The following is a 25746-nucleotide window of genomic DNA, read 5'->3' as shown; positions in this document are numbered from 1 at the left end:
ACACATATCAACAGATAGTATTAGTACATACAACACATCAGCACTAGGGCCAGCTCAAGGTTAACTTTTTTGTATTTGCATTTTATTATCTGCCTAATTCAGCTGTCATAAACGTTGGCTGAAACTCTGGGTGTGAATTTCTTTTGACTACTGATAATAGATTAGTGGCTTCTGGGTGCTTAACTTATTCAGACACCGAAATGCTCCCCCCCCCCTTTTTGAGAAAAGGAAATTACACTTAAAAACTTCCAATTCTGCTCTTTAATTTGCCTAACTAAAGTTAGGTAGAACCCAGAATCCTCAAAACCATGTAACATGGAACCATGTAATATGTTCACGCTAAGTAACCCTATTTTATTTTAATTCCTATTTTTAGGGGCATTATGGAACAGTATTGCTAAGGCTAACAAACTTGGCAAATATGCTTCCCACACCTTTGCTGAGGGAGCTGGCTGGGAAAGCTAAATGCAAACAGATGGCATAAGGTCAGGACCATCAAAAATTCTCTTTACGCTAAAGAGCTCAAGACTAAAAAATACAAGGTAAAATGGAAAGTAGGCAGAGCATTTCTCTCCTCAGTGTGCAAAAGAGTTGATGCTACCTGGTTCAAAGACACACACAGACACCCCACCATACTACACCTTCCCCAAACCAAAGTTTCCCAATGTTTCCTAATGGGCCCATGCCCCACAATTCCAGGTTAACTTATCCAACTAAACTTTAAGATCCTCACGTAAAGAACTTTCTTAAAGAATGCAAGTCTCTGCTCTTCAATACGCATAACTAAAGTTACAGAGGCCAGAATCACCTTACACACAAGGACAACATTCCTTTTACTATATGTACACTGTTCATTACTTTTCAGGACAGATTTTAATTACAGATTACGAGATTTATGAAATCCAAGAGTCCACACTAATATAAATAAATAAAACAGAAAAAGTTGTTCTTCACAAAAGAAAGTTAACTTAAAAGTGGTGAAAGACGATGGAATTTTTAAAAAGTCACTGTTTTGCAATCATCACAATAATTGATTCAGGCAAGAATCACCAATGGATACTAAAATTAATTGATGATACTAAAATTAATGGATGAAATTTTGAGGAGTAACAGATATCTATATAGTCTCAAAGTATCTGCCCACAAGATACTTATTACAAAGGGAAAAAGAGATTTACAGTGAAGAAACCTGTCAGACACAACCTTCATCAAGCAATCAAAGCTAGTATCACTAATGATGGGCCAAAACTGACAGGATGTGCTTCCCCATGCACTGCACTACAAAGACACATCACCTCTGTGGTATGCTACCAAAAGTATATAACCTGAATCTAATCAGAAGGACACCTCAGATAAATCCAAAATGAGGAAATTCCACAAAATAAATGACCTGTACTCTTCAAAAAATAGCTATGTCTTGAATACAAAGTGTTCCAGATTAAAGAAACCTAAAGAGAAAGAACAACTCAATGTCACTCATGATCCTGGATTTTCTTTTGAGATAAAGAACATTATTGGAACATTGGATGAAATGTGAATAGAGCCTGAGATAACAGTTTTCTGTCAAAGTCAATGTCCTCACTCTGATAACTGTAGTGTGGTCACGGAAGACATTTTGTTATTTTTAGTAAATACACACTAGAGTATGTAGTGGTAAAGAGGTATCATGTCTGCAAATTACTTTCAAACAGTTCAGTAAAAAATTTCTGTATACAGAGGCCTGCCCCATGGCCGAGTGGTTAAGTTTGCGTGCTCCGCTTTGGCGGCCCAGAGTTTCACCAGTTCGAATCCTGGGCGCGGACATGGCACCGCTCATCAGGCCACGCTGAGATGGCATTCCACATGCCACAACTAGATGGACCCACAACTAAAATATGCAACTATGTACTGGGGGGATTTGGGAAGAAAAAGCAGGGGAAAAAAAAAGATTGGCAACAGTTGATAGCTCAGGTGCCAATCTAAAAAATAAACATTCTGTATATAGACAAAAGAGGATAAATCAAATGTAGTGAAAAAGGTTAAAAACTGATGAATGTGTGTAAAGCATGTATATGAGAATTCTTCATACTGTTGTGTAAATCTGAAACTCTGTAAAAATAAAATGTTTCTTTACATACCTTAAGAGACATCACTGAAAGTAATGTGTAGATCTTGCTTGGATCCTGATTTAAACAAACCAAATAACATTTGCGGACGATCAAAGAAATCTGAATAGGGACTGGTTTTTAGATATTGAGAGATTGTTAAACATTAGGAGGCTATAATGATATCATAATTATTAGAAAATTTCCTTATTTTCTAAAGATGCATGTTGGAGTATTTAGAGATGAAATTTCATGATAACCTCAATTTCTTTAAAACATTTAGGTAAAACAAAAAAACCAGATATAGCAAAATACTATTAAAAATCCAGATGATTGGATATATGGCTCTGCCTACCCTTATGAAGCCTTGCAAATTTTTTTCTTTTAAGTTTAAGGGAGCTGTACCTCAGACATCTGCTCAATCAGGACTGAGAGGTTTGCTGCACTGTCCAATATAGTAACTACCGGTCATATGCAGCTATTTAATTTTGTTAAGTAAATAAAATTTAAAATTCAGTTCCTCAGTCACACTAGTCACATGACTGCAGCATTGGAAGGCACAGAATACAGAACATTTATATAGAAATATAGAACATTCCATCATTGCACATTGAGAGTACTGTTTACAGATGTTTTTCTTGGAAGTCCAACAAGGAGAAAACTTTAACATTAAACTCTAGCAAAAATGAAGGACAGATGGTAAAAAGGGACACTCATCTTATACAAGGATTTCAGACAAGACAACGGGAAGCGGAAAAAACCAGAATCTTCAGGTTTCCAAGTCTGGATATCTGCAAGAGGCTTGGGGGGAAAAATCTGCAAAGTTCAGAGCTACCAGAAGGGAGTCCAACGAAAACCTCCTCAGTCTGGGTGTCCCTGTTTCCCCTCAAGAAATCACTGAACATTCAAATAGGTAAGGCCCAGGGTTATAAGGAACTGAGAAGAGAGATGTAATAAGATGCCATTTTTTCAAAGAATATGAGGAGAAAAGCCCATCTCTGCGCTTGGTAAACTACTACTGCCTCAATTTCTAAGATATTCATCAATATCATAAAGCTTTTGGGGAAAGAGTAGACAACTATAAGATGAAATTCCCAATTCCAGAAAATGCTAAGTGTGAAGGAGATTGTATTAAAAATCAAAGAAATATGGTAAAAAAAAAATATTAACTTCACCAATATTAGATTCAGAAATCTAAGTTAAGTACTCATCAGTTTTTAATGCTTTAGGCCTTGTTTTTCCTATTTTGGTTTTGAAGCTACTTGATTTGATTGTAAATGTGGCAAACAGAAAAGGCAAAGCGTCCATCCTTGCTTGAGGGGGAACAAAGCATGCCTAGGTGTTGCATCAAAAGTTAAAGTGACTTAATGCACACCAAGAACTTAGAACAGTGTGGGGGCACATACACACTCTCTACTTTAAGGATTTCTGTCCTTGTTTACAGTTATCTAACTCTGGAACTATGGTATCATGACATATACTACTCTAAAACAGACTGGCTCCGACGCCATGCTACTAACATTATATAGTCAAACCTAGAGTGGCCCAATTTGCTTTGTTCAAAACACATGTTACTACACAGCTAGAAAAAAATCTTCATACATCAAGGAACCAGGAAACTCAGTAATAGTGTGTCAGCACCTTATTAGAATACATTAGTGATCAAACTATAAAAATATTGCTAAAGGGACTACATGGACTATGGATATATTTACTCCAACAGTATACATTTATTAAAAAGGGCTGAAAATGCTAGCACGAGACAATACAACCAAGTAAAAACCATACTATATTTCAATGCACATTTCTTTGATTAGCTAAAGACAGACTCCATTAGGAGAAAGTCTCTATCTCAGCAATCAATCACAATTGTGTTTGTGCCTACAAACACAACACAATTAAAGGAGTAATAGGTTTCCTTTGAGCCTACTAATTTCTTACATTTGATCAGACAGGAATACTCATTGGAAACAGACTTTTTTAATACATACACCCAAGGAGTTTCTTTCCTAATGAATGACTAGTAAACTCTGAACAGAACTCATTAACCAGCTGTATCAGCTGAAAATCAAAACACATTAAAACTTGTGTTTATGACAGCATTACTAAGAACTTATGTTGCACAATTAGTGCTTGGCTTTACACTTTCCAGATCCTTCCTCCTTGTTTCATCTGAATAGTTAGAACGTAAAGGAACTATGTATTCAGAGGAGGCTATTTTCTAAGTGCTCTCTGTAAAGTCCTATTTTGGTTACCTTTTCTTATATTATAATATACCTATACTTATATTTTGATAAAGACTTAATAGGTGTTACCACTACAGAGTTAAGAAGTCAACAATTTTAAAGAGACCTGCTGATACCTGGATGTCACCCAATACAGACATTTTTAAGTAAGTGCCTGAAGATTTGGTTAACTTCCTATCCCAAATATTTCATTCAGCCTAATTTCCTTTAAAAGTTCCAAAATGTCCTCTACCTTCACCAGTATCAATCAGTGAAAAAAAAAAAAAAAAATGCTGACAGCAGTCACTTCATTGAGCCCTTCCAGGAAACCAGCAAAATGTCAAACAAAAACTGCTGTTGCCGTCTTCTACAGGAAATCAAGAAAAATGCTGAGAAGGCAGCATTCCTTTAGTTCTTCCATCAACAGGATACCAGCCATTGTTTTCCGTGTGCTCCACACATTTCAAGCAGCAAATAAAACGCCTTTTAACTCTTGCTTACTCCACACTTAAATATACACATTTGTTTCTTCTCCATGTTAGCCTTCGAGGCAATCACTGTCTCTTCGGAGAATTTTTGACTCTGCTCACTCACTTCAAATTGTTAAGGAATACATTCAGAAGGAACCAGTCGGAAACAGGAACAGTAAGACTCAGCTTTGGTAAACCACTAGGAAACCCAAAGAGAATTTTTCCTACTTGTAGCCAACTACTGACTGGAAAATTTTAAAACTTTAAATTTGACTCATTCTTAAAAAATAATAATCCAATAATTAGATGAAATATTACATATGAATTTTGATGAAGCTGCAGGGGAATAAAGGGAAGTTTTTATGCCCCAAATCTTGCAGCTAGGAATGACTCTCCAAGGTTATGTCCTTTCCAAAAAATGCTATTCAGCTGGCAAAAAACAACTGAATGCCACCAAAGCCATGATCAATTATGGGTGTGTTGAAGGATGGGGGAGGCAGAATTTATCCAAACATTCCTTTCAAAGAACTAGAAATGAGGCTTACTTGAGGGCTGAAGATTACAATACATACTTAGTGCTGCCTTAACATAAAGACTTCCAAAGGATGATTTGAACCCCTGGGCAGACACCAAAGGCTTGGTTTCTTGGTATGAATAACTAAAACATCTAGTTGGTTTCCTTACTATTAAAACTGTAAAGGTCTCAAAGAAACTTCTTTCTGATTCAACTTCACAAAACGTATTTTTAAGTGGGGGCCCAGTCAGCTCAACCCCATCACTGCTGCATATATTCCTGAATTTTTCTACTCTATACAGACAGACCTGCTAGGAAATCAGACATGCTGTATCATTCACTTTTCTAGTTGGGTCAATCATTTACAGCATAATCAGCATCTAGGTGCTACAAGTCACAAGACCAGAACCATTTTATTTTACATTTGAGTCGCTGCAATATTTCCAAAAATAAAAAATTTCAAGCTCAAGAGAGCAAATGAGGGGCTGGCCTGGTGGTGCAGTGGTTAAGTGCGCATGTTTCACTTCTCGGCAGCCCGGGGTTCGCCGGTTTGGATCCAGGGTGCGGACACGGCACTGCTTGGCAAAAGCCATGCTGTGGTAGGCATCCCATGTATAAAGTAGAGGAAGATGGGCATGGATGTTAGCTCAGGGCCAGTCTTCCTCAGCAAAAAGAGGAGGATTGGCAGTAGTTAGCTCAGGGCTAATCTTCCTCAAAAAAAAAAAAAAAAGTGAATTAAATAACAGTATGAAGTCTTATAGGCTTATCTCAAAATCATTTAATATTAACAAATTCAGGGAGTTCAAAACAACATTAAAATGACTAAGATTTAGTTGTCTATTGACACCTACTGAGCATCTATTATTTGGCAACTTCACATCAATATTTTATAACCTGTTATTTAAGTACAAGTTTTGTGTAAAATTGTCTCCTTTGTTTACTTTGTGTTAAATTATAAATTTGTCATTACTACTGAGGTAACAACCTACAAGGAAAAAATCGATTTTAGGCTCAGAGGGTTTCAAGGGTAAATTTGTAGTTCATGTCCTCTAAAAAGAAAAACACCTTTTCATCTCAAAACTCTATAGATACTGCTTCACTGTCTGACACTCAGTGTTTAAAAACTAAGATTGCCTTGCCTTTGTTCCCCCTGAGGAAGATTAGCCCTGAGCTAACATCTGTGCCAATCTTCCTCCACCTTATATGTGGGTTGGCACCACAGTGAGGCTGACAAGCAATGTAGGTCTGTGCCCAGGATCTGAACCTGAGAACCTGGACCACTGAAGTTGAGCGCGTGGAACTTACCCACTACACCATGGGCCGGCCCCAAGATGGCCTTGACTTTTTGGTCAAGGAGAGGGTGTGCCCTGGATGCCTGTACATTTTTTTTTTTAATTCATGGTACTAAAACTTCCCCAGGCCTGTCTCAAACACCAAACTCTTTTAATCTTCTTTCATATCAGGTAAGTTTTCTTCCACTGTCTGAAAAGAGCTTCCATTATTTTTGGTTTCTATAATTCTTAGATTTGTAACCTACTCTGTACACCTCCAAGGCCTTGATTTAATTCTGTGATTTATTTCTAAATTCAAAATCTTAAAAAAAAAAAACGAAAATACTAACCTTCCACAGTGCTGATTTCCACATGAGCAATTCTGCTAATTGCTTTCAGGATTAACTGTTTCTGTATATGTCCTGTTATTGCAACCTTAATCTCCATGGGTCTTTCTGTTCATGTTATATTAAGTTTTTCTGCATACTACAGATGATGCCAACAGTTCTCTTCCAGTTTCAGTAGAAAAAACTTCTATGTTTTTCCTCAGGTCCCTTCCTAGTTCTGCAGTAGTTTTTCCAATAGTCACACATTTAAACAATTACTGAGCAGCTACTCTGTGCCAGACACTATGCTAATACACAGAGAATTCCAAAGTAAATGAGACAGTCTCTTCTACTCAGTGCATAACAGACACACAGCAACTACAACGGTGCCATGATGTTACAGGTGCAAATCTAGCCCAGACATATCTGCGGGTATACATGGAGTCTCAGAAGAAATGGAGAAGCAATCTAAAGCAGGACACACAATTTAGGGGAGGGCAAGGCTACAAAGCTTGGGAGAGAACACACAGAACTAAAAATATCATATATACCCAAATAGGGTACTCATTTTCCCAAGCAGACTATTCCCCAGACACCAAAAAAAAAAAACTTTTCACAAGTGTTGGAGAGAACGTGGAAAAACTGGGACTCTCATACATCACTGGTAGGGATGTAAAATCTTGCAGCTGCTGTGACAAACAGTTGGACAGTCCCTCAAAAAGTTAAAACACAGAATTACATGACCCAGCAATTCCACTCCTAGGTATATATCCAAAAGAACTGAAAACAAGTATTCAAACAAAAACTTGTACATTAATGTTCACAGCAGCACTATTCATAATAGCCAACAGGTGGAAACAACTCAACTGTCCATCAAGTGAGAAAGGACAAATAAAATGTGGCATATCCATTCAATGGAGTATTACTCATCTATAAAGGAATAAAGTACTGTACATACTACAACATCGATGATCCTCAAACATTATGCTTAGCGAAAGAAGTTACACTCAAAAGGTCACATTTTGTATGATTCCATTTATGTGAACTACCCAGAATAGGTAAATTCGTAGACAGAAAGCACCTTAGCAGTTGCCAGGGGATGGGAGGAGAGGGGAGGGAGTGACTGCTTAATGGTTATGGGATTTCTTTTTGGGGTGATGAAAATGTTCTGAAACTAGATACAGGTGATGATTGCACAACACTGTGAATGTACCCAATACCACTGAAGTGTTCACTTTAAAATGGTTAAAGTTATATGATTTTTATCTTAATTTAAAAAGCCTTTTGATCGTGTTAAACAATAAACTCTTAGGGATTAGATAAGCTTAATATATAATTCAAGTAGTCATTTGATTTAGTTTATATAACCATTTAAAATTATAAAATTAACTTGAAACTGTTTTTCTACTCCTCATTTCAGAAACTATTTTATTTAAACTCTTTATTTTTTTTTTACATCAACGTCTTCATTAACACTGGAAAGTCATCTCCATTCCATCAAAGTGCTTTTTTTTAAATGAATTATGGTGCAATCACGGGAATTTTATAACACGCCTCAAATTTCTATTTGCATAATAGGAGAGTGGTTTCCCACTTGTTTTTGGATTATGATCTCCAGAAAAATATCCCTAATGGATTGCTTATTTGAGGAGTATTTAAAATGTTTATAGTATCCAACAGTTGTAGTTGTGAGGCCATACAGAAAGGAATAATTATAAGATGTGTTAAATTTACCTCTTACCATTCCAGGTGATTTCAAGCCTATGATAACCTTCACTGAATGGTGCTGTAGTATTCAAACATAAATAACTGTGAGAGGACTCAATAATATGGAGACCCAGTAAGGCTTTTAATCCGTAAAAGGAAACTCTTTCCCGACGAATATCTTACGGTAAAAAAAGAAACCTATCTTAGATTCGTATAGTTCAATAGGGCAGAACATAGAGTATTGCAGGGAGTGAGGAAAGATATGGATTTTGTAAACCACGTTTTCCGTATAAGTTTTTTTCCTAATTACTCATCCTCAAATGATGACATCTATCTAAAGTCAGCTGTTAGTCAAGCTGAGCATATACGGACAGTCTTTGGCTTCATTCTGTCCACTCTAGCGATTTTTAAGCCCTTTCTCAGATGAGCAGCTGGTTAGAAATACATGAAAGCAACTCTCAACCCAATTCTCCTTTTTCATCTACTATAATTCCCAGTTTTAACAGATGGGGTCATCAAAAACTGGGATCATCAGGACCCCCAGTGTGCATCACTATGAGAATTCTTCCCCTCCTTACTCCAGAAATGGACTGAATGCAGAAAACAAAAAGGGGAGAAAGCCTGGTATAACACCAAGATCTTGGCTTCAATAACTGGGTACACAGCAGTTTTTTCCTTTAGCATGGCATATGTGTTCCAACTGAACTGGACAAAGAGAGACTCCCCTCCAGCGTCAGAGGTTAAAAACTAATACCTGAGTGTCTGTATGGGCCAAGTATTATGATATAAACACAAATACATACCACAGTCTAACTTTATAATTGCCAGAAAGTATTATTTTAGTAAATGAGGAAGTTGAGAAAAGCTAAAAAGATAGAGCTCGGATTAAACATCTGAGACATTTTCTACAATAGCACACCACAGAATTTAAAATTTTTAATGTGACAAAATGGTTTCAATGGAATCAGTTCCTATTCTTTCAGAAATAAGCTTTAAAATCTGCTTTACTTCAGAACTTAAAAGTTCTTATTTACCCCAAATGATTCAGAAGAGGAAGCAGTAATATCACTGGCAATTCTGCCTCCAAAGCACAACACTACCAGTTTGTAACCGTTTCCCCTCTATGGTTATGCTATTCAAACTGAGCAAGCGTTTCTACTCCCACTTTCCTTACCCCCCAACAAGGAACAACTGTCTTCCTTGAGTTCTACTCCAGTTTTACATTAGTATAAACACAAAAACGTGAACGTATAGTAAAATAGAAAGCAGAAGGTTCCTGCTTTTACAAGCAGCTTCAGACTGGAACACATTCACTCTCTTGTCACTAAGGAAAAATCTATAGAGAAGTTTGAGAAGTTCAGCCTTATGAGAGGGATACAGATAATCCTGGTTATACGTTAACCTGATCCCAATCATCCTGCACAATTTTCTAGTGGGAACTTGGATAAAGCCCTTTAAAAACATCTAAATAACTGTCTAAGTTATAGATAATCAAAATGTTGGCTCACTGGTCCCTATTTTTCTCATTATATAAAAACTATTGACCTACTAGTAGAATGAATATATCAAAGAACAGCCCAGCACAGATATGAATTGTGGTATACTTTGCAGTTCAGATTATATAGCTCATTCACCAAATGAGGCAATGTGCCCCACTGAAAGTACTCAAGTCTGACCACCCGCTCACTAACTGTGTGACTCAAGTTAACTTCTATGAACTTCAGTTTCCCCATCTGCAAAATAAGGCTAACCCTACCTACCTCAAAGGATTCCCTTGCTAATTAAATGAGATCATGAACATAAAGTAGTTAGCCAAGTTCCTGGCACAGAGTAGGTGCTCAAATAGCTAAAATGGCCAATTTATTTTGATCTTACAGATTCCAGGACAATTAAGATTTGATGAATAGTTATTTCTTCTAAACTAGGACAAATATCTTTAATTATGTCTTTCTTAACACAAAAGAAGAGAAACAAAATCCAAGTCTGACAGATGGGTTTTGCATAATACATTCAGATCCAAGCATCCAGCCATCCCTTTGAGTTAAGAGCATTAGCCACAGGCACTTGGCCAAGAGGGGAATAAAAGACACCTAGAGCTGTAAACTTCGCTGTGGCTTACAAGCTATGAAGTAGCTCTAGCACGGCACATACGTAAACAAATTCAGAGCAATAGCCTCATTCTGATACAAAGGACTAAAATATCAGCTATGAGCTCATTTTTCATCTCAGTGAGAACATTCACTTCAACACTACCATCTTATACAACACTACAAAGGTCTGACTGGTATTCCATGTGGGTATTTTATCAGATATGATCTACCAGTTTTCTCAAACATATCTGACCAAGGAACACCAATTAAAAAATGTACCAATGGTACACAATGAGCGCTCATGGGATGTAATAAAAGATTAATTTAAAAAACTTTCTTTTGGACAGTTTCAGAGCGGGATCAAATTTTTATCATATGAATATTTGTATTAAATCCTGCACAATATCAAACATTCAATAACCCCCAAGGTTGCAATTATGTGTGGACAGCCTTTACCAACTAATCAATGCAAACCACAATCAATCTTGTTCACCACTTTGTCCCTAGTTCAACACAGTTGCTGATACAGAGTAAGTACTCAAATCTTAGGTGAGTACCAAATATTTATAAGTCATAAAAATCTAGGTTGGGGGGGGGTTGGGGGGAGGGCACTAAGGGTAAAGTGGTGTACCTACAACATGACTAATAATGATGTACAACCGTAATTTCACAAGGTTGTTAACTATCATAATCTTAATTAAAAAAAAAATCTAGGTCTGGGGGCTGGCCCCATGGCCGAGTGGTTAAGTTCGTGCGCTCCGCTGCAGGTGGCCCAGTGTTTTGTCGGTTCGAATCCTGGGCACGGACATGGCACTGCTCATCCAGCCACGCTGAGGTGGCATCCCTCATGCCACAACTAGCAGGACCCACAACTAAGAATATACAACTATGTACCGGGGGGGTTTGGGAAGAAAAAGGAAAAAAATAAAATAAAATAAAAAATCTAGGTCTGCAAATAAAATATTGTGTCACTGGGTTGAAAGACAAATAAAATGTACTATACAAAAATTATATAGCTAACAATTAATGTTCCTAAAGTGCTACACCAAATACCTTCACGTACACACTCTCACATCTTCACAGTAACTTTTTGAGGCAGTAGACCTATTTTACAGAGAAAAAGAAGGTGGTCTTAACCTGCATTCTTCAATACTATAGCCACATTTCACAAGTCATACGTGGTAGTGAGTGCTTGAAATGTGGTGACTCCTTATAAAATTTAAATTAAAACTAAATAGTCACTGATAATTCAATTATGGAAAACTTAAGTATGTTTGGAATAACCTAGGTATGCAAATCTGCTTTTCCAACTGTAAATTTTATTAAAGCTAAATACAGATTAAATATTTCCAATGAAAATAGGGTCTGAATTGAGAAGTGCTCTAAATATAAAATACACAACAGATTCTGAAAATTCAGTACCCAAAAGGAGAAGGTAAAATATCTCATTTGAAGGTTTTATACTGATTATATGTTAAAATTATAACATTTTGGGTTTATTGAGTTAAAACATTAAAATTAATTTCTTCTGTTTATTTTTAATATGGCCACTGGAAAATTTAAAATTACATATATGGCTCATACTATTTTTCTATTGGACAGCACTGATGTCAACAACCCCCAAACCTCCAATCTGTCTACTATACCACATCATTAATCACATTTTATTTATTATTATTATTTTTAGGAACATTAGCCCTGAGCTAACATCAGCCGCCAATAATCCTCTTTTTTGTTGTGCTGAGGAAGACTGGCCCTGAGCGAACACCTGTGCCCATCTTCCTCTACTTTATATGTGGGATGCCTGCCACAGCATAGTTTGACAAGCAGTACGTAGGTCCGCACCTGGATCCGAACCAGCAAACCCCGAGCCACCAGAGCAGAACATGTGAACTTAACCGCTGCGCCCCCAGGCCGGCCCCTTAATCACATTTTAAACTAACAGGGAAGTTGCCTCTTGGGGCAAAGTCCAAAAGAAAAAAGCCACACAAGGAGACTGTATAACTTCTTCTCTTAGGGCCAATATTTCTTTGAAATATTTTGTGTCAGAAGACCCAGATTCAAACCCCTTCTGACACTGCGTTCCCTTGGGCACTACTTTGAGTTTCACTTTCTTCAACTGTTTAAGAAGGATGTCTGGAGAGATCAAGTTAAGACCTGAAAGCATCCAATCACATTCATAGGGCATAAAAGGCTCTCACAAGTCCTGCTCCCTCCATTCACTAGTCACTCTTCATCATCACTGCTTCCCCAAAGAGACAGTATTCAACTAACACTCTCAAATAATGAATGTTTTAATTTTAGCTAACAAAATGTTCTAAAGATATAGACATGGATGGTCAGACAAAACTTCACTCTCACAAAGCACATCAGTGCAGTCTATAATTGTGCAGTCCAACATGTCGTAAATGGCCTCATGTGGCTATTGACATTTAATTAAAGAGAAATAAAAGTAAAGACTTAGTTGCTCAATATCCCTATGTAGCTAGCACAAATTTTCATCATGGAAGAGTTCTATTGGACTGTAACTCTCAAAAGGCAAAAACCACATCAGTAACAGTGACATAAAAAAACTTGTTAAATGTAATTCAAATATCAAATTCAAATAAGTTTCTTGAAATATCAAATTCAAATAAGTTTCACCGGGCACTAAAATGAACACACATGCACTTAGTTCTATGTCTTAAATTACTTCCTAAGAAGAGTGAAAGCACATTCACTAGAAGTGACCACACCCTTTTAAACCAAGTAAATTGGCCATTAGGAAAATTCTGAAAAACCTGATACATCTTAAGCTTGGAGGCTATTCCCAGGGTCGACTGCAGGATAATTCCAGGCAATATGCCTCTTCCAGGGAGTAGAGTTAAGCATACAGCACATTGCTTTCTCTTTGCAAACCGAAATAACCGTAACAAGAACCCCTACCATTGAACTCCCAACACATTCCATGCCTGCATTTATGGATCAAAGAGAAAAGAACAGGGTGGCGAGATTTTTAATTTCAGACCCAAAGAACCTGAGAATACTGTGGAATGTGTCAACTAGTAAAGGAGTCTTAATGTGCCAAGAAGTAAGAATTGCAGGCAATGTTTAATACGTAGCCTAGGTGTTCTCCAAAATCTGCAAGTCTCACAATGTCTTGCCCAAATAGGCACTAATCTGTTGACTGCTATCAGCCTAAACATCCTTAAAAAAAAAAAAATCCTTCATAACTTAAAATATTAACATTCGGACCCGGCCCCGTGGCCAAGTGGTTAAGTTCGCGTGCTCCACTTCGGTGGCCCAGGATTTCACGGATTCAGATCCTGGGCACAGACAAGGCACTGCTCAACAAGCCATGCCGAGACGGCATCTCACACAGCACAACCAGAAGAACCTACAACTAGAATATACAACTATGTATAGTTATAGTATATTGGGAGACTTTGGGGAGAAGAAAAAGAGAAAAAGAAGACTGGCAACAGATGTTAGCTCAGGTGCCAATCTTTAAAAAAAAAAGAAACCTAACATTCATTTGATGTAGTTCTGAGCTTTGATGACAGAACCCTCAGTTGGCCAAAGTAGTTACATGGTACAAAAATAAACTCATTCACAGTTCACATTTTGATGCTTTCACAAGCTAACTTGACACTCAAGTTTCTAAAATCTTGTTCCCAATTTTTATCCCAAGTGTGTCAGAAAGTTTTTGGCTGCTTAGCAAACTGGCAGAAGCACAGAGGTCAAAGACCCAAGGTGCCAATTAAAATAATCCTCATTCTTTAAAAGGGAAAGGATAAAAATGAGAAGTCAAGAGATATATTATCCTGGAAGAGGTTGGTAGTTGGGGCTCTTTGCGCAATTATTATCAGCTGGAGTGTACAGTCACACTAGGAAGCTTAAGTTTAGGCACTACATAGTACACCAAAAAACAGACGACTGAATTCTTCAAGTGTATTTGCAAAGTGGCTTTATACCCAAATCTTCAAATTATTTGAGAAGGAAATGGCTTTACTCAAGTATTTGCAGAAACTTCAAACCACTTAGAAATCAGACCCATATTAAGTCTGTCTTCAATTAGTGACAAGACTGGATTCCAATCTTTGGGATTAACAATTCTTGTCTTCTCTTTAATAGGAATGCAAAGCTATTGATCACTAGCCAAGAAATAAGATTTACTAGTGGGTTATACCTTTGCCGTGTAAATAGCAACTGTACCTGCTTGTGCTGTATATGATTTTACAAACGTTTGTCTAAAGATATTTCAGATACACTCATTTGAGCACAAGCCTCACACCCAAGAACATTTTCCTAATATTCCACATTCATCTACACCCTGCTTTAATAGAAGTAACCATAGCAATTAAAACTTGATTGAGCATAAACAACTTGTGTCCATTCTGTCACTTAACATTTTTTAATCTTTTGTAAAAGTGTTCCATTACTTCAGATGAGTTATCTAAAAACCATAAATAACCAAAGAAAATGTATTACTTAACTCATTTTTTGAGTAAAGATTTATTATTCACTACATTTCAAGACTGTAAAGAAATATGAAATTGTTACTGACAGCATGAATATTAGATCTTATTAACAGAAATCCTTCATGTATGTTATACCAATGGGAGTAAAATAGCCTTCAACAGTAAAGTGTCCAATAGGTCACTAATACTAGTTGGTGTCACATGAAACCTCGGTATCTTTTGTCATTATGAAATTAGCCCTTCAGAGGATTGAGCTGAGGCAGGCTTTCTCAAAGGGGTATTTGGGAAGAAAGCAAATTATTAAGAATAAATTATTTCAGCCAAAGTAAAACCAGGATTGGCTAACCAGGAAAATCAGAAGCTCAGAAGAGGCTTAATTCAGTCAAGCTCTCCAATGGTAACCGCCTGGGCCAGCCACGGGCATGTTGCCAGATAAGACAGTATGCTGCCTACAGGATAATACACCGTGGGGAAGAACTCCAGAACCTACTAAAAGGAAGCCAATGACAGAAAAACCTTGCATACCTCAGAGCAGGTGTGCTCTATCCCCAGGGCTCTATTCAATTCCACGCAATCCTGAGGGGGGGGTACTCACGCCAAGCCCACCTGCTAGACTACAGCAGACCCCAAGATAACCTCTGAATAACCCATTCCTACCTTCTAGAACCAAAGAGGGGATAAGACCACAGAATCCCCAGAGAAATCATGAAAGGAAAAAACGGCAAGTTCCCCTAGGGACCTTGACCCCAAGCACTGAGATCGTCACCGCCCTAAGAAACATGTGCCCCCATTCTATCCTCCTCCTGTTCCTTCACTGACCTTCTGTTCCTACTGCCTCAGGGAAGGCAAGAGTCAAGCCAGCGCCTTTCCCTCCACCCCCAGGGGAAGGTGCCTTTCTCAGCTGAGAGCCGCAGAGGAAGAAAAAAGGTTGCTCCTCCCCAACCCACCCGCCCGACAACTCCTGAGTGCAGACACGATGGGGGGAAAGGGAAGAGAAGAGCAATGGGAAGTGACAGCCCTGCACTGGCCTAGTGGATGAGAGTCCTTGCTCGGGAAGAAACGCGGGAGAATCGTCCCCCCGCCCCCAACCTGCCCAAATGAATGAACTGAATAAACCGGGAAGCGGGGGGGGGGGGGGGGGGGGGGGGGGGAGTTAGTTCGCGCAGTTCTTGCCATCCAGGAAGCAAACACAGGCCCTCGCACCCAGGCCTGGCTTCACTGCCCTTTGCACCCGACTCTCGTCCTTTCCATCCAAGCCCCACATCGTTTAACCCTTCGAGCTCTCCAAGATAGCGCCCCCCATCCTCCATCCACCCCAGGCACCGACATCCCACTCACTCCGATCCTGTTCTTTTCGCTTGGGCCCAGACGCCAGCTTGTTCCTTCCTACCACCCTCTCCACAGCCCTCACTAGCCTGGGCCCGGACGCACCTGGAGATGCTCCTGAAAACGAATTGGCAGAATCTGGGCCATGGCGCTGTCGGGGGGTACGGTCTCCTCCTGCACTGGGGCTGCGGGGCAGTGGCTGCCCGGGCTCTCCAAGGGAGAGGAGGAGGGGGGCTGGGCTCAGCAGGATACTCTCCGGGGACGCAGGAAACTGGCAGGCAGACGAAAGAGCTCGGGTCGGGGGCGGAGGCTCCAGGGGCCAGGAGAGCCGCAATGGCGGAACCCGGCGCAGCGCAGACTCCGGAAACGGCTGAGCCCTGCGGAGGGATCCCGGCCACAGAACTCCGCCCAGGTCGCCTCACCCCCTCCGCTTTATGTACCCTTCCACGGAGCGCCGCCGTGCCGCGGGGCGCAGGAATTCGCGGCGCAGTGCGCTGAGCACCTCGCTCACTTCTGCGACACGGGGTAAATAGAGGACTCGAAGGGACTACTTTTTTGGACTGATCACTTTCCCCAGCCTCTGCTTTTCCCTGCCCCCCCCTTTTTTTGCATTTTGCCACATCATGCGACTAGGGGCCGCCGACGTCATTTCCGTGGGCGCTTTAGGTCCCACCCACGTACTTCCGAGTGCACGTGATGCTGGTCGGGAAGGGTTGGCTGTTTGCTGCCAGCATGCAGAGCGAGTTCTGGGGAACTGCGGTGTCCCCTGGGAATGAGGTGGCTTTTGGGCCTCCTTGAGGAATGGCGGTGTAGCTCCTTTCCCCTGTGAGCCCTGCCTGTTTAAGCTGAGTCCCTTACGAAGAGGACGTCGTGGGCAGATGGGCCCAGCCTCCCGCCTTCTCCGTGACTCAGGGAAACGGCCTCCCTGCAGAGCGCTCTCTTGGCAGCGGGCTGCAGCACTCCTCCCCCGCCTAGTTTCTTATAGTGGGTGGTTTCTTCCATCCCTGGCGGGGGGAAATGAACTGGGATTTAAAATCCTCCCTGCCCTTATGCACGCCCTTCTGACGGTTGAAGAAGCTGACGCTTGGATTCTAACTAGAACTACCAGTCTCTTCGGATGTTACTTAAATAATTGGCTCAAAGGACAGTCAAGGCCATTTATTGAGGTATCTCAAGCTGGCCCAGTGATAGCTTTTCTTGACGTTTCTGCGGACATTTTGGCAGACATGTATGTCGGTCTAGCTTAGTAATAAATTGAATGAGTATCATGAATACGCTAAAGAATTAGACCAAAATTGTATCAGGAAAGTTTTTTAGCCACAGCAAATAATGAGTCTCAAAGATTTAGATAATTACGTTAAAGGTGGTTTGCAAAACCTTAAAGTTCTTCCTCGTGTGGATAAAGTCCACTCTTGGAGAAAGCGATTAACTACTAGCGGTGTGTTTCAGTGGGACTACCTCAACATTGCGTGTAAATGAGCAGTTTGGGAGTGTAAGAGCTCCAAAGCAGCAGCGTCGTGTCTTCTAACAGAATTAAGGTATCTTCGGCATTTATCATCAATTAATAATCTTCCTAGCACTTTATTGCTGAAGTGTAAGATCTAATAAGATTTCATAATAGCACAAATACAATAAAGGATAAAAGAATTTAGTTCTGTGCCTCTCATCTTTATAACAAATGTGATTATTTTTCCAGAAAGATCTTGAGGAACAACTCAAGTATACAATTATTTTTAGTGCCCTTTTCAGTTAAACATAAAACCCTATTAGGTATACAATAATCTTGTGTCAAGCAGTTTTGCTTAGAGAAATTTGCTGAATCATTTAAATTGCATTTCATGTTTTTCCCAAAATACATCTTCCATACTGAGGCTGAGAGAAGAATCTTTGGCAGGTACGAGAGCAGGCAGACTGTTTTGCAAAGAAAAGCCTTGCCTCCATGTCATAAGAGAGTGAGTATTTATGCTTGGCAAAATTTCATTTTGTTTTGTTAAGCCAGATACTTGAAGATGTTCCTGTATTCTGCAACATTTGAAATGATCTTTCTAATACCAGTTTAATAGTAGCTGCTTTCAATCCTTTTTGGAAGTAGACAAATTCTAATTTAAAAATCTAAAGGAATTATTGTTTTATTACAAGTAAAAGCAGTAGTTTAATCATTACATTTCCAATCTCGGAATCTGGGATACAAGAGCTATATCACGGACAGGCCACAAAAATTTATTAATAACTGTCTTGCATTTTCATACAGACTTGTAATTTTAAGTACGTTTAGAATCCCCAAAGCAATTGATTTTATCTTGGATATTTGGTGTGGAATGTCTAACCAAAAGTGCACTGAGGTTCCGTTAAAGTGACTGCTGTGTCATCACACAGAAATCCAACGAATGCATTGTTTTCAGAAATCATTTAAGGAGAAGCAAATAGATTACAATATACCAGCTCATTTTGAACACTGTATCCTTCAAATTAATGAAACCGAAATTTTTCAAGAGGAAAAAGTGGTCCAGATGATAAACATTAAAAACAACACCAAACCTGTGCCTTTTAAAGGCCAACAATTTTGGCTGAGGTAATAAGAGCTTTTTATAGTAGTAAGCTGTTCTTGCTGATGGTGTGGAGGCAGGAGAAAAGGTGGTCAATCCTTGGTTTAGAAGCCCCAAAGGCTGAGTCACTGTTAACAGTTACCTGAGCAGTAACTGAATGGCTTTGTTATCAGGCACTACCTTAAGTTAGAGAAGATAGATAACCTTATAAACTAAAAAACAAATGCTGGGTTTTTTCCTAACTGTGACAAAGTCTTTTAATAAGACTACTGCTATAAATGTATCATCATCCAGGCTTTTGGTTTCAGAAAATGTTTTAGTAAGGTAGCCATGTTAATAAAAAACTGATCTCAGTCTTTCAATTTGAAGTTATTTCTATCGGAATGTTCAAGAGTAGGTCCTTGCTGAGAGTCACAACAAGTGCCATTAGCAAAAACTGCATTGCTTGTCTATTCTGAGGAGTGCCAGTTTCTCAAAACCTATACAAGCAACCTTGACTGTGCCCTTAATTTTATAGTTTATGCCAGGAACTATGAGATTTTATATTACCTCCAATGAGAATGACACTTCAGAAAAACTTTTCATTGTCTGGTTCCTCTGTAGTTGTTTATCTTCAAGCAGCCCCCAAATTAAGGCCCGTGCCTTTTAACTTGACCTTTTAAAAACAGCCTGAGCTAGCTGCATTGCAAAAGCCACAAAGAAAAGGCATTTCTCAAACAGAGATTAATTTTAAAGCAGAACTTTAAACCTAACCCACTGTACCAAATATTTAAAATTCAGATTTTAATGAAACCAAGAGGTAAATACTTTAGCATTACCCAAGTAACATAGGTGGTTTTGCCATTTTTATACAGCAGCTTTGAAACATCTCGGCCCCCTCATATGATTCCCAGCAGGATTAGATAAAAAGCAGAATATCAAACGCCAGTGAGTGGCTCAGGTAGCAGTCAACATACGGTGCCCACTTTATTTTGGCCTTGTACAAGGCACTGATTATAGGCAAAGCTCAACCAAAAAAAATTTACAAAGCATGAAAAAATTTTTCATGGCTTTTTTTAGTATGAAATGGACCCGAACTTATACTTAATATCAGTCACTGCTTAGGTTGTCCTAAACCTAATTTATATAGACAAGTTTTATAATGTATCATAGATAGCAATAAGATCTATAGTGAATCTTTGTTCTATGTCAGGATTGAGCATGTTCCAATGAATAGCCAAGACTGGCCCTGTGGGAATAAAATCTGGAATCTAGTAGTATTATATAGGCGCCTCCCATATTTTGTAAAAGTTAAATCAGATCCAAGCGGAGGAATGAAGTGGCTTGTAACATTACCTTAAAAAGTCACCTCAGGAAAGTCGGTTCAAATATAGTGATTCCCAGAGCATTGTGGACAGAAAAACCCAGAAGAGTTATAACCCCGCCGATCAACAGGGAATCAGATGCCTCATCACAACCTCTTTCACGTCCAAAAACAAAAGTCACAAAAAAGCTTGAGAGGCTCTATCACATGAAGGGGCAATGAGGGTCAAGGCCTGGGAATGACTGTTGTGGGCTGTTCTTTTTCCTCCTCTCTAGATATGTAGAACTGTCTCTCTTCATCTCCTAGCGTTATTACTGTCCCCAAATCAAAGCAAGATGTGACCTACAAACATGTTCTCTCAGCAATCTTAAAATTCTCTCCCACTCCAGGGGGAGTTCTACCAGTGGCAGTGCACGTATGCAGCCTTGTTATGGTAATAAACTCTTCCTCAGAACAGAATGGTTAAGGCTGAGATTTGGTAAAAAAAAAAAAAAAAGTGTTGGTTAACTCAATAATAAAGTTTCAAGGAAGTATACGCTAATTTACTCGATCAACACTTTTCTGTATGAAAAATACTTAATGTTAAAATCTTTTGAAAATGATTCAAAAAAATTTATATGGGGAAAGTAATTCTCAATTTTAAGAGCCTTAGATCCATTACTCTGAAGTTTTTGTATACTCATGCAAATTACCTGAATATGTACCAAATTTAGGACACACTAGAAATTACTTTTTTTTAAATACCTTACTCCATGTGTCATGACCGATAAAAGTGGGTTATGTAAAACGAACCAAAAACCTGATTATTTCCTTTTCCTGGTTGCTCATGTTCCAAATAACTGAGTTCAATGTTGAACAGTATACAACCATACAACTACTATTCATTCCGTAACAGTCCAGTAATGAAAAATATGTAGCATTCATGAGCCTACTTCATATTTATTGATTTTTTTCCGAGCCAGCCCTGTTAACACCAATAGACATGAAAAGATCTCTTTAGGTTAGGTCTACTGACCAGTCAAACACAGAGCTTTCCACAGGGTGGAAATAAAAACTACCTAATAGTTAAAAACTACATAATAAAGACAGCCCTTTACCATCTCTATATTTTCAGACTGTCTAGCTAAGTCATCAGAGCAGATGTAGAGATGAGATTATAGTTATTACTAGGAGGGCTTAAAAGTTCCATTTCTTGAACAGGGAACTAAAGGGAGTAGCAGACTGGCACACAATGGCAGTCTGTAAGTGCTGCACAGTAGAAAGGGAAAACCCCAGTCCAAGCCGACTTTCAAATTTTTCTATCTGCAAGAATGAGTGGCACTCAAATTATTCTTCATTTGACCTACTTTAATGTTGTGTTTTTTGTTTTTGGTGAGGAAGATTTGCCCTGAGCTAACATCCGTTGCCAATCTTCCTCTTTTTTTTCTCTGTGAGATGCCTCCATAGCATGGCCAACAAGTGGAGCAGTTCCACGCCAAGGATCCAAACCCACAAACTCAGGCCACAGAAGAGGAGCAGGCAGAGCTTTAACCACTCAGCACTGGGGCCGGCCCCCCAGACCTACTTAATGTTAGCCCAAGTTACAGACTGGAAACTGCGAAACTCTTCACCAAAGCCCTTCTTGAGGTGACACTGATAACCTTTCCAGTGTTCAATTCTGATTCCTCTCCCTAACCACACAAATTCTGTATCCTTTTTTGTTCTAGTCCAAGTCCTACTCTTCCTTAAAACCTCAGCTTATAAATCTATTCACCCTGCTTCTTAAGCTATTATAGCATTTATTGACTGTACCACCTATTTAATCCAAAGCCTAGGCTAACTGAATGTTGTTAATAATCACACACGGACTTAGCACAATGATCATGTATAAATACCTACTATATACAGAAAGCACCAAACTGGGTGCTAGGCTATATTTTGGTTTAACCCATCTCATTTCCTATGTTTTAGCTGAGCACCAAATAATACTAGGTTAAGAAACATATGTAGATTTTATCCGGACAAGTACAGACGGTCCCCAACTTAACGATGATGTATGATTTTTCGACTTTATGCTGGTGCAAAAGCAATACACATTCAGTAGAAACCGTACTTCAAATTTTGAATTTTGATCTTTTCCTGGGCTTGCGATATATAGTAGATACTCCCTTGTGATGCTGGGCAGCGGCAGTGAGCCACAGCTCCCAGTCAGCCACACAATCACGAGGGTAAATAACTGATAACACTTACAACCATTCTGTATCCACACGACCATTCTGTTTCTCACTTTCGGTACAGTAGTCAGTAAATTACATGAGCTATTCAACACTTTATTATAAAATAGGCTTTGCATTAGATGATTTTGCCCAAATGTAGGCTAATGTAAGTGTTCTGAACATATTTAAGGCAGGCTCAATTAAGCTATGATGTTCAGTAGGTTAGATGTATTAAATGCATTTTCGACTTACAATATTTTCAATTTATAATGGGTTTATTGGGAAGTAACCCCATCATAAGTTGAGGAAGATCTGTAATGTGATTCTTTTCTTTGAAAAATCTTTAATAGTTTCACAAAAGTTTTGTATTATTCATACTTTAAGGTTAAAGGAACTGCTAAACAAGCGATACAGGTTACTCTGAAAATCTTTGGGAGAATAAAGATTACAATTTAAATTTATTGATTCCTGACATTATGCTCAGTCCCATCAGCTCTGCTATAAGTAAAAGGAAAAACCAGAAAAATCTCAGATATTTCATGAAATTTAAGATCTTTTCTTTCAAATGAAATAATGTGAATTAGAATGGGTATAAGAAAAGTAGCTTTCCTGGATTAAAGTACAAGTGGTAGGTAAAATGAAATCAAAAGGACATTTCTTGAGATGAAAATTATATGAAATTCAAATTTCATTGTCCATAAATAAAGTTTTATTGGAACATAGCCATATCCATTTATTTACATACTGTCTATGGCTCCTTTTTTGTTTGTTTTAAAGGTATGCTTTTTTTTTTTGGTGAGGAAGCTTGGCCCTGAGCTAACATCTGTTGCAAATCTTCCTCTTTTTTTTTTTTTTTCCTTTCCCAAAGCCCCAGTGCACAGTATATCCTAGTTGTAAGTCCTTCTAGTTCTTCTATATGGGATGTCACCACAGCATGGCTTGATGAGTGGTGTAGGTCCACACCCAGGGTCCAAACCAGCGAATCCCAGGCTGCCAAAGCAGGGTGCAAACTTAACCACTAGGCCACCAGGCTGGCCCCTGTGGCTGCTTTTATACTACAACAGCAGAGTAATGGCAACAGAGACGGTATGGCCTGAAAGACTAAAATATTTACTGTCTGGCCTTATCAAACTCAAATCAGTTAATTTTATTTCCTGTAGATAATTTGAACATAAGGGAAAAAAAGATGAATATCTAAATATGTAAACTAATATAATAAGACACCTTTTTTGGTCTATAATTAGAAGAATATTTTTGAGGGCCTACAAGGCATTTTACTACATTGCTGTTCGGAATGTAAACTGGTTCATCAGTAGGTATCACAGGAGTCTCAAAAGTCACTTTCACTGTTGTAAAAAATTCAACCATAAGAACATACTACAATTTTTTTGGCCATTTCCCTATTGATAGCTATATATATTGTTTTCATTATTTTTACTATTAGAAACAATGGAGTATATAACTCTTTTATGAATGCTGTACTTAACATAAATCATCGACATGCTAAATCTGTGGGAGTAAAATTTTATGAGGAACAGAATATTTTATATAATCTCAAAGAGATCCTAGGATATTAATCTAAAGGTGGGCTTGCTGAGTCACAGGTTGTACGCATCTTCAACTTCACTAGATATTGCCAAAACGTTCTCTAAAAGAAGAGTAATTTTATTTTATGCCAACACTTTCAAGGCATATTTCAAGGCATATTCAAGGCAAGCCAATCTGATGGAAAAGAATGGCATCTCACTGTTATTTTTAACTGCATTCCCTAATTACTAGTAAGATTCAGTATCTTATTTATGGACCATTCATGTTTTCTCTTTTATGAAATGATTCACCATGTCCTTTGCCCATTTTTCTATGATAACATTTGCCTTCATTTGTTTCTTTTTGTTTTGTTTCATTTAGTAATTTGAAGGTGAATCCTCATTTTTTTAAGAACAGACTTCTCCATAACCACCACCTTTCCTCTTAGAAGAAGTCTTAGACTCCTTCCACCTTAACTCCAATATTCCTCTCATACTTCTCAAACAGCCCTCTCAATGGAAATCAATTCTTCTCATCGACACCATTATCATAATTACCTTTAAATACATATACTGTACAAAATAAGTCCAAATTCCATAGTTTGGCTTTCAAAGCCTTCCATAATGTGTCTTCAACCAACATTTTCAGGCTATTACTCTTCTGTGTATACTCTATGCACTAAAAATAAACTGGACTGTTTGCCATCCCTCTCAAATACCCCCTGGAGTTTCTAACTCTGTCTTGATGTATGCTACTCCTAGCAGCCATCTGTTTATTGGAAATTCTTCTTCAAAGAAAGCTCTTCTCTACAAATATAATGCCAACAAATAAATATAGGAAAGAATTAGAAAAAAATCATTTTGCAACCCTAACAATAAAACTGATTCAGGCAAGAATTATCAGTTGATGATAAATCTATAGGGTGATAATTTATGAGGAACATGCTATAGTTCACATAATCTCAAAGTATCCCCCCCAAAATTACTTATTAATTATACAAGTAACTAGATTGAAGAAATCAAAAAATACCCTAACCAAGTAATCAAAATTAGTACCACCAATAAGGGGCAATTACCATATACCTCCAGATTTGATGCCTTAGAAAAGACACTATCACTTATGCAGTATTCCAGTCAAAAGTGCATAACCATGAGGAAACATCAGAGAAACCCAAATTGAGGACATTCTATAAAATAACTAGCCAGTATTATTTAAAAATGTTATTCAAAAATGATTTTTTTTGTTTTTAAGGAAGATTAGCCCTGAGCTAACTACTGCCAATCTTCCCCTTTTTGCTGAGGAAGCCTGGCCCTGAGCTAATATCTGTGCCCATCTTTCTCTACTTTATGCGTGGGACGCCTACCACAGCATAGCGTGCCAAGCGGTGCCATGTCCGCACCCGGGATCCGAACAGGCGAACCCCGGCCCACTGAGAAGCGCAATGTGCGAACTTAACCGCTGTGCCACCGGGCCGGCCCCTTCAAAAATGTTAAATGTGAAAGACAAAGAAAGACTGAGGACCTTTTTCAGATTAAAAGAGATTAAATATAATACATGATTCTTGAATGGATCCTGAACTTGGAAAAATGTTATAAAGAATATTATTGAGACAACTCATAAAATTTCAGTATGGACTAAAGGTTTAGAATGTGTGCTTAATAAATATTTACTGAAATAAAAGAGCTTTAATTCCAAGAATCCA

General features: G+C 38.5%; 1 protein-coding gene across 2 annotated transcripts in view; it reads right to left on the bottom strand.

Annotated features, from left to right (window-relative positions):
* CLTC (clathrin heavy chain) overlaps positions 1-17426 on the bottom strand; it is a 63951-nt gene extending 46525 nt beyond the window's left edge. The window contains exon 1 of one of the 2 annotated variants that reach the window (XM_001503739.5): positions 16579-17426. In XM_001503739.5, the coding sequence (XP_001503789.1) occupies positions 16579-16620 (42 nt within the window). In that variant the 5' untranslated portion in view covers positions 16621-17426. The remainder of the gene's footprint in view (positions 1-16578) is intronic. The other variant, XM_005597527.4, reaches the window with a different exon arrangement.
* Positions 17427-25746: the final 8320 nt, after the last annotated feature.

Source organism: Equus caballus, chromosome 11 (assembly GCF_041296265.1).
Source record: "Equus caballus isolate H_3958 breed thoroughbred chromosome 11, TB-T2T, whole genome shotgun sequence".
In the NCBI taxonomy this organism is placed as follows: domain Eukaryota; kingdom Metazoa; phylum Chordata; class Mammalia; order Perissodactyla; family Equidae; genus Equus; species Equus caballus.
The sequence above is the reverse complement of the archived record's forward strand: the minus strand, read 5'-3'. Positions and strand labels throughout refer to the sequence as shown.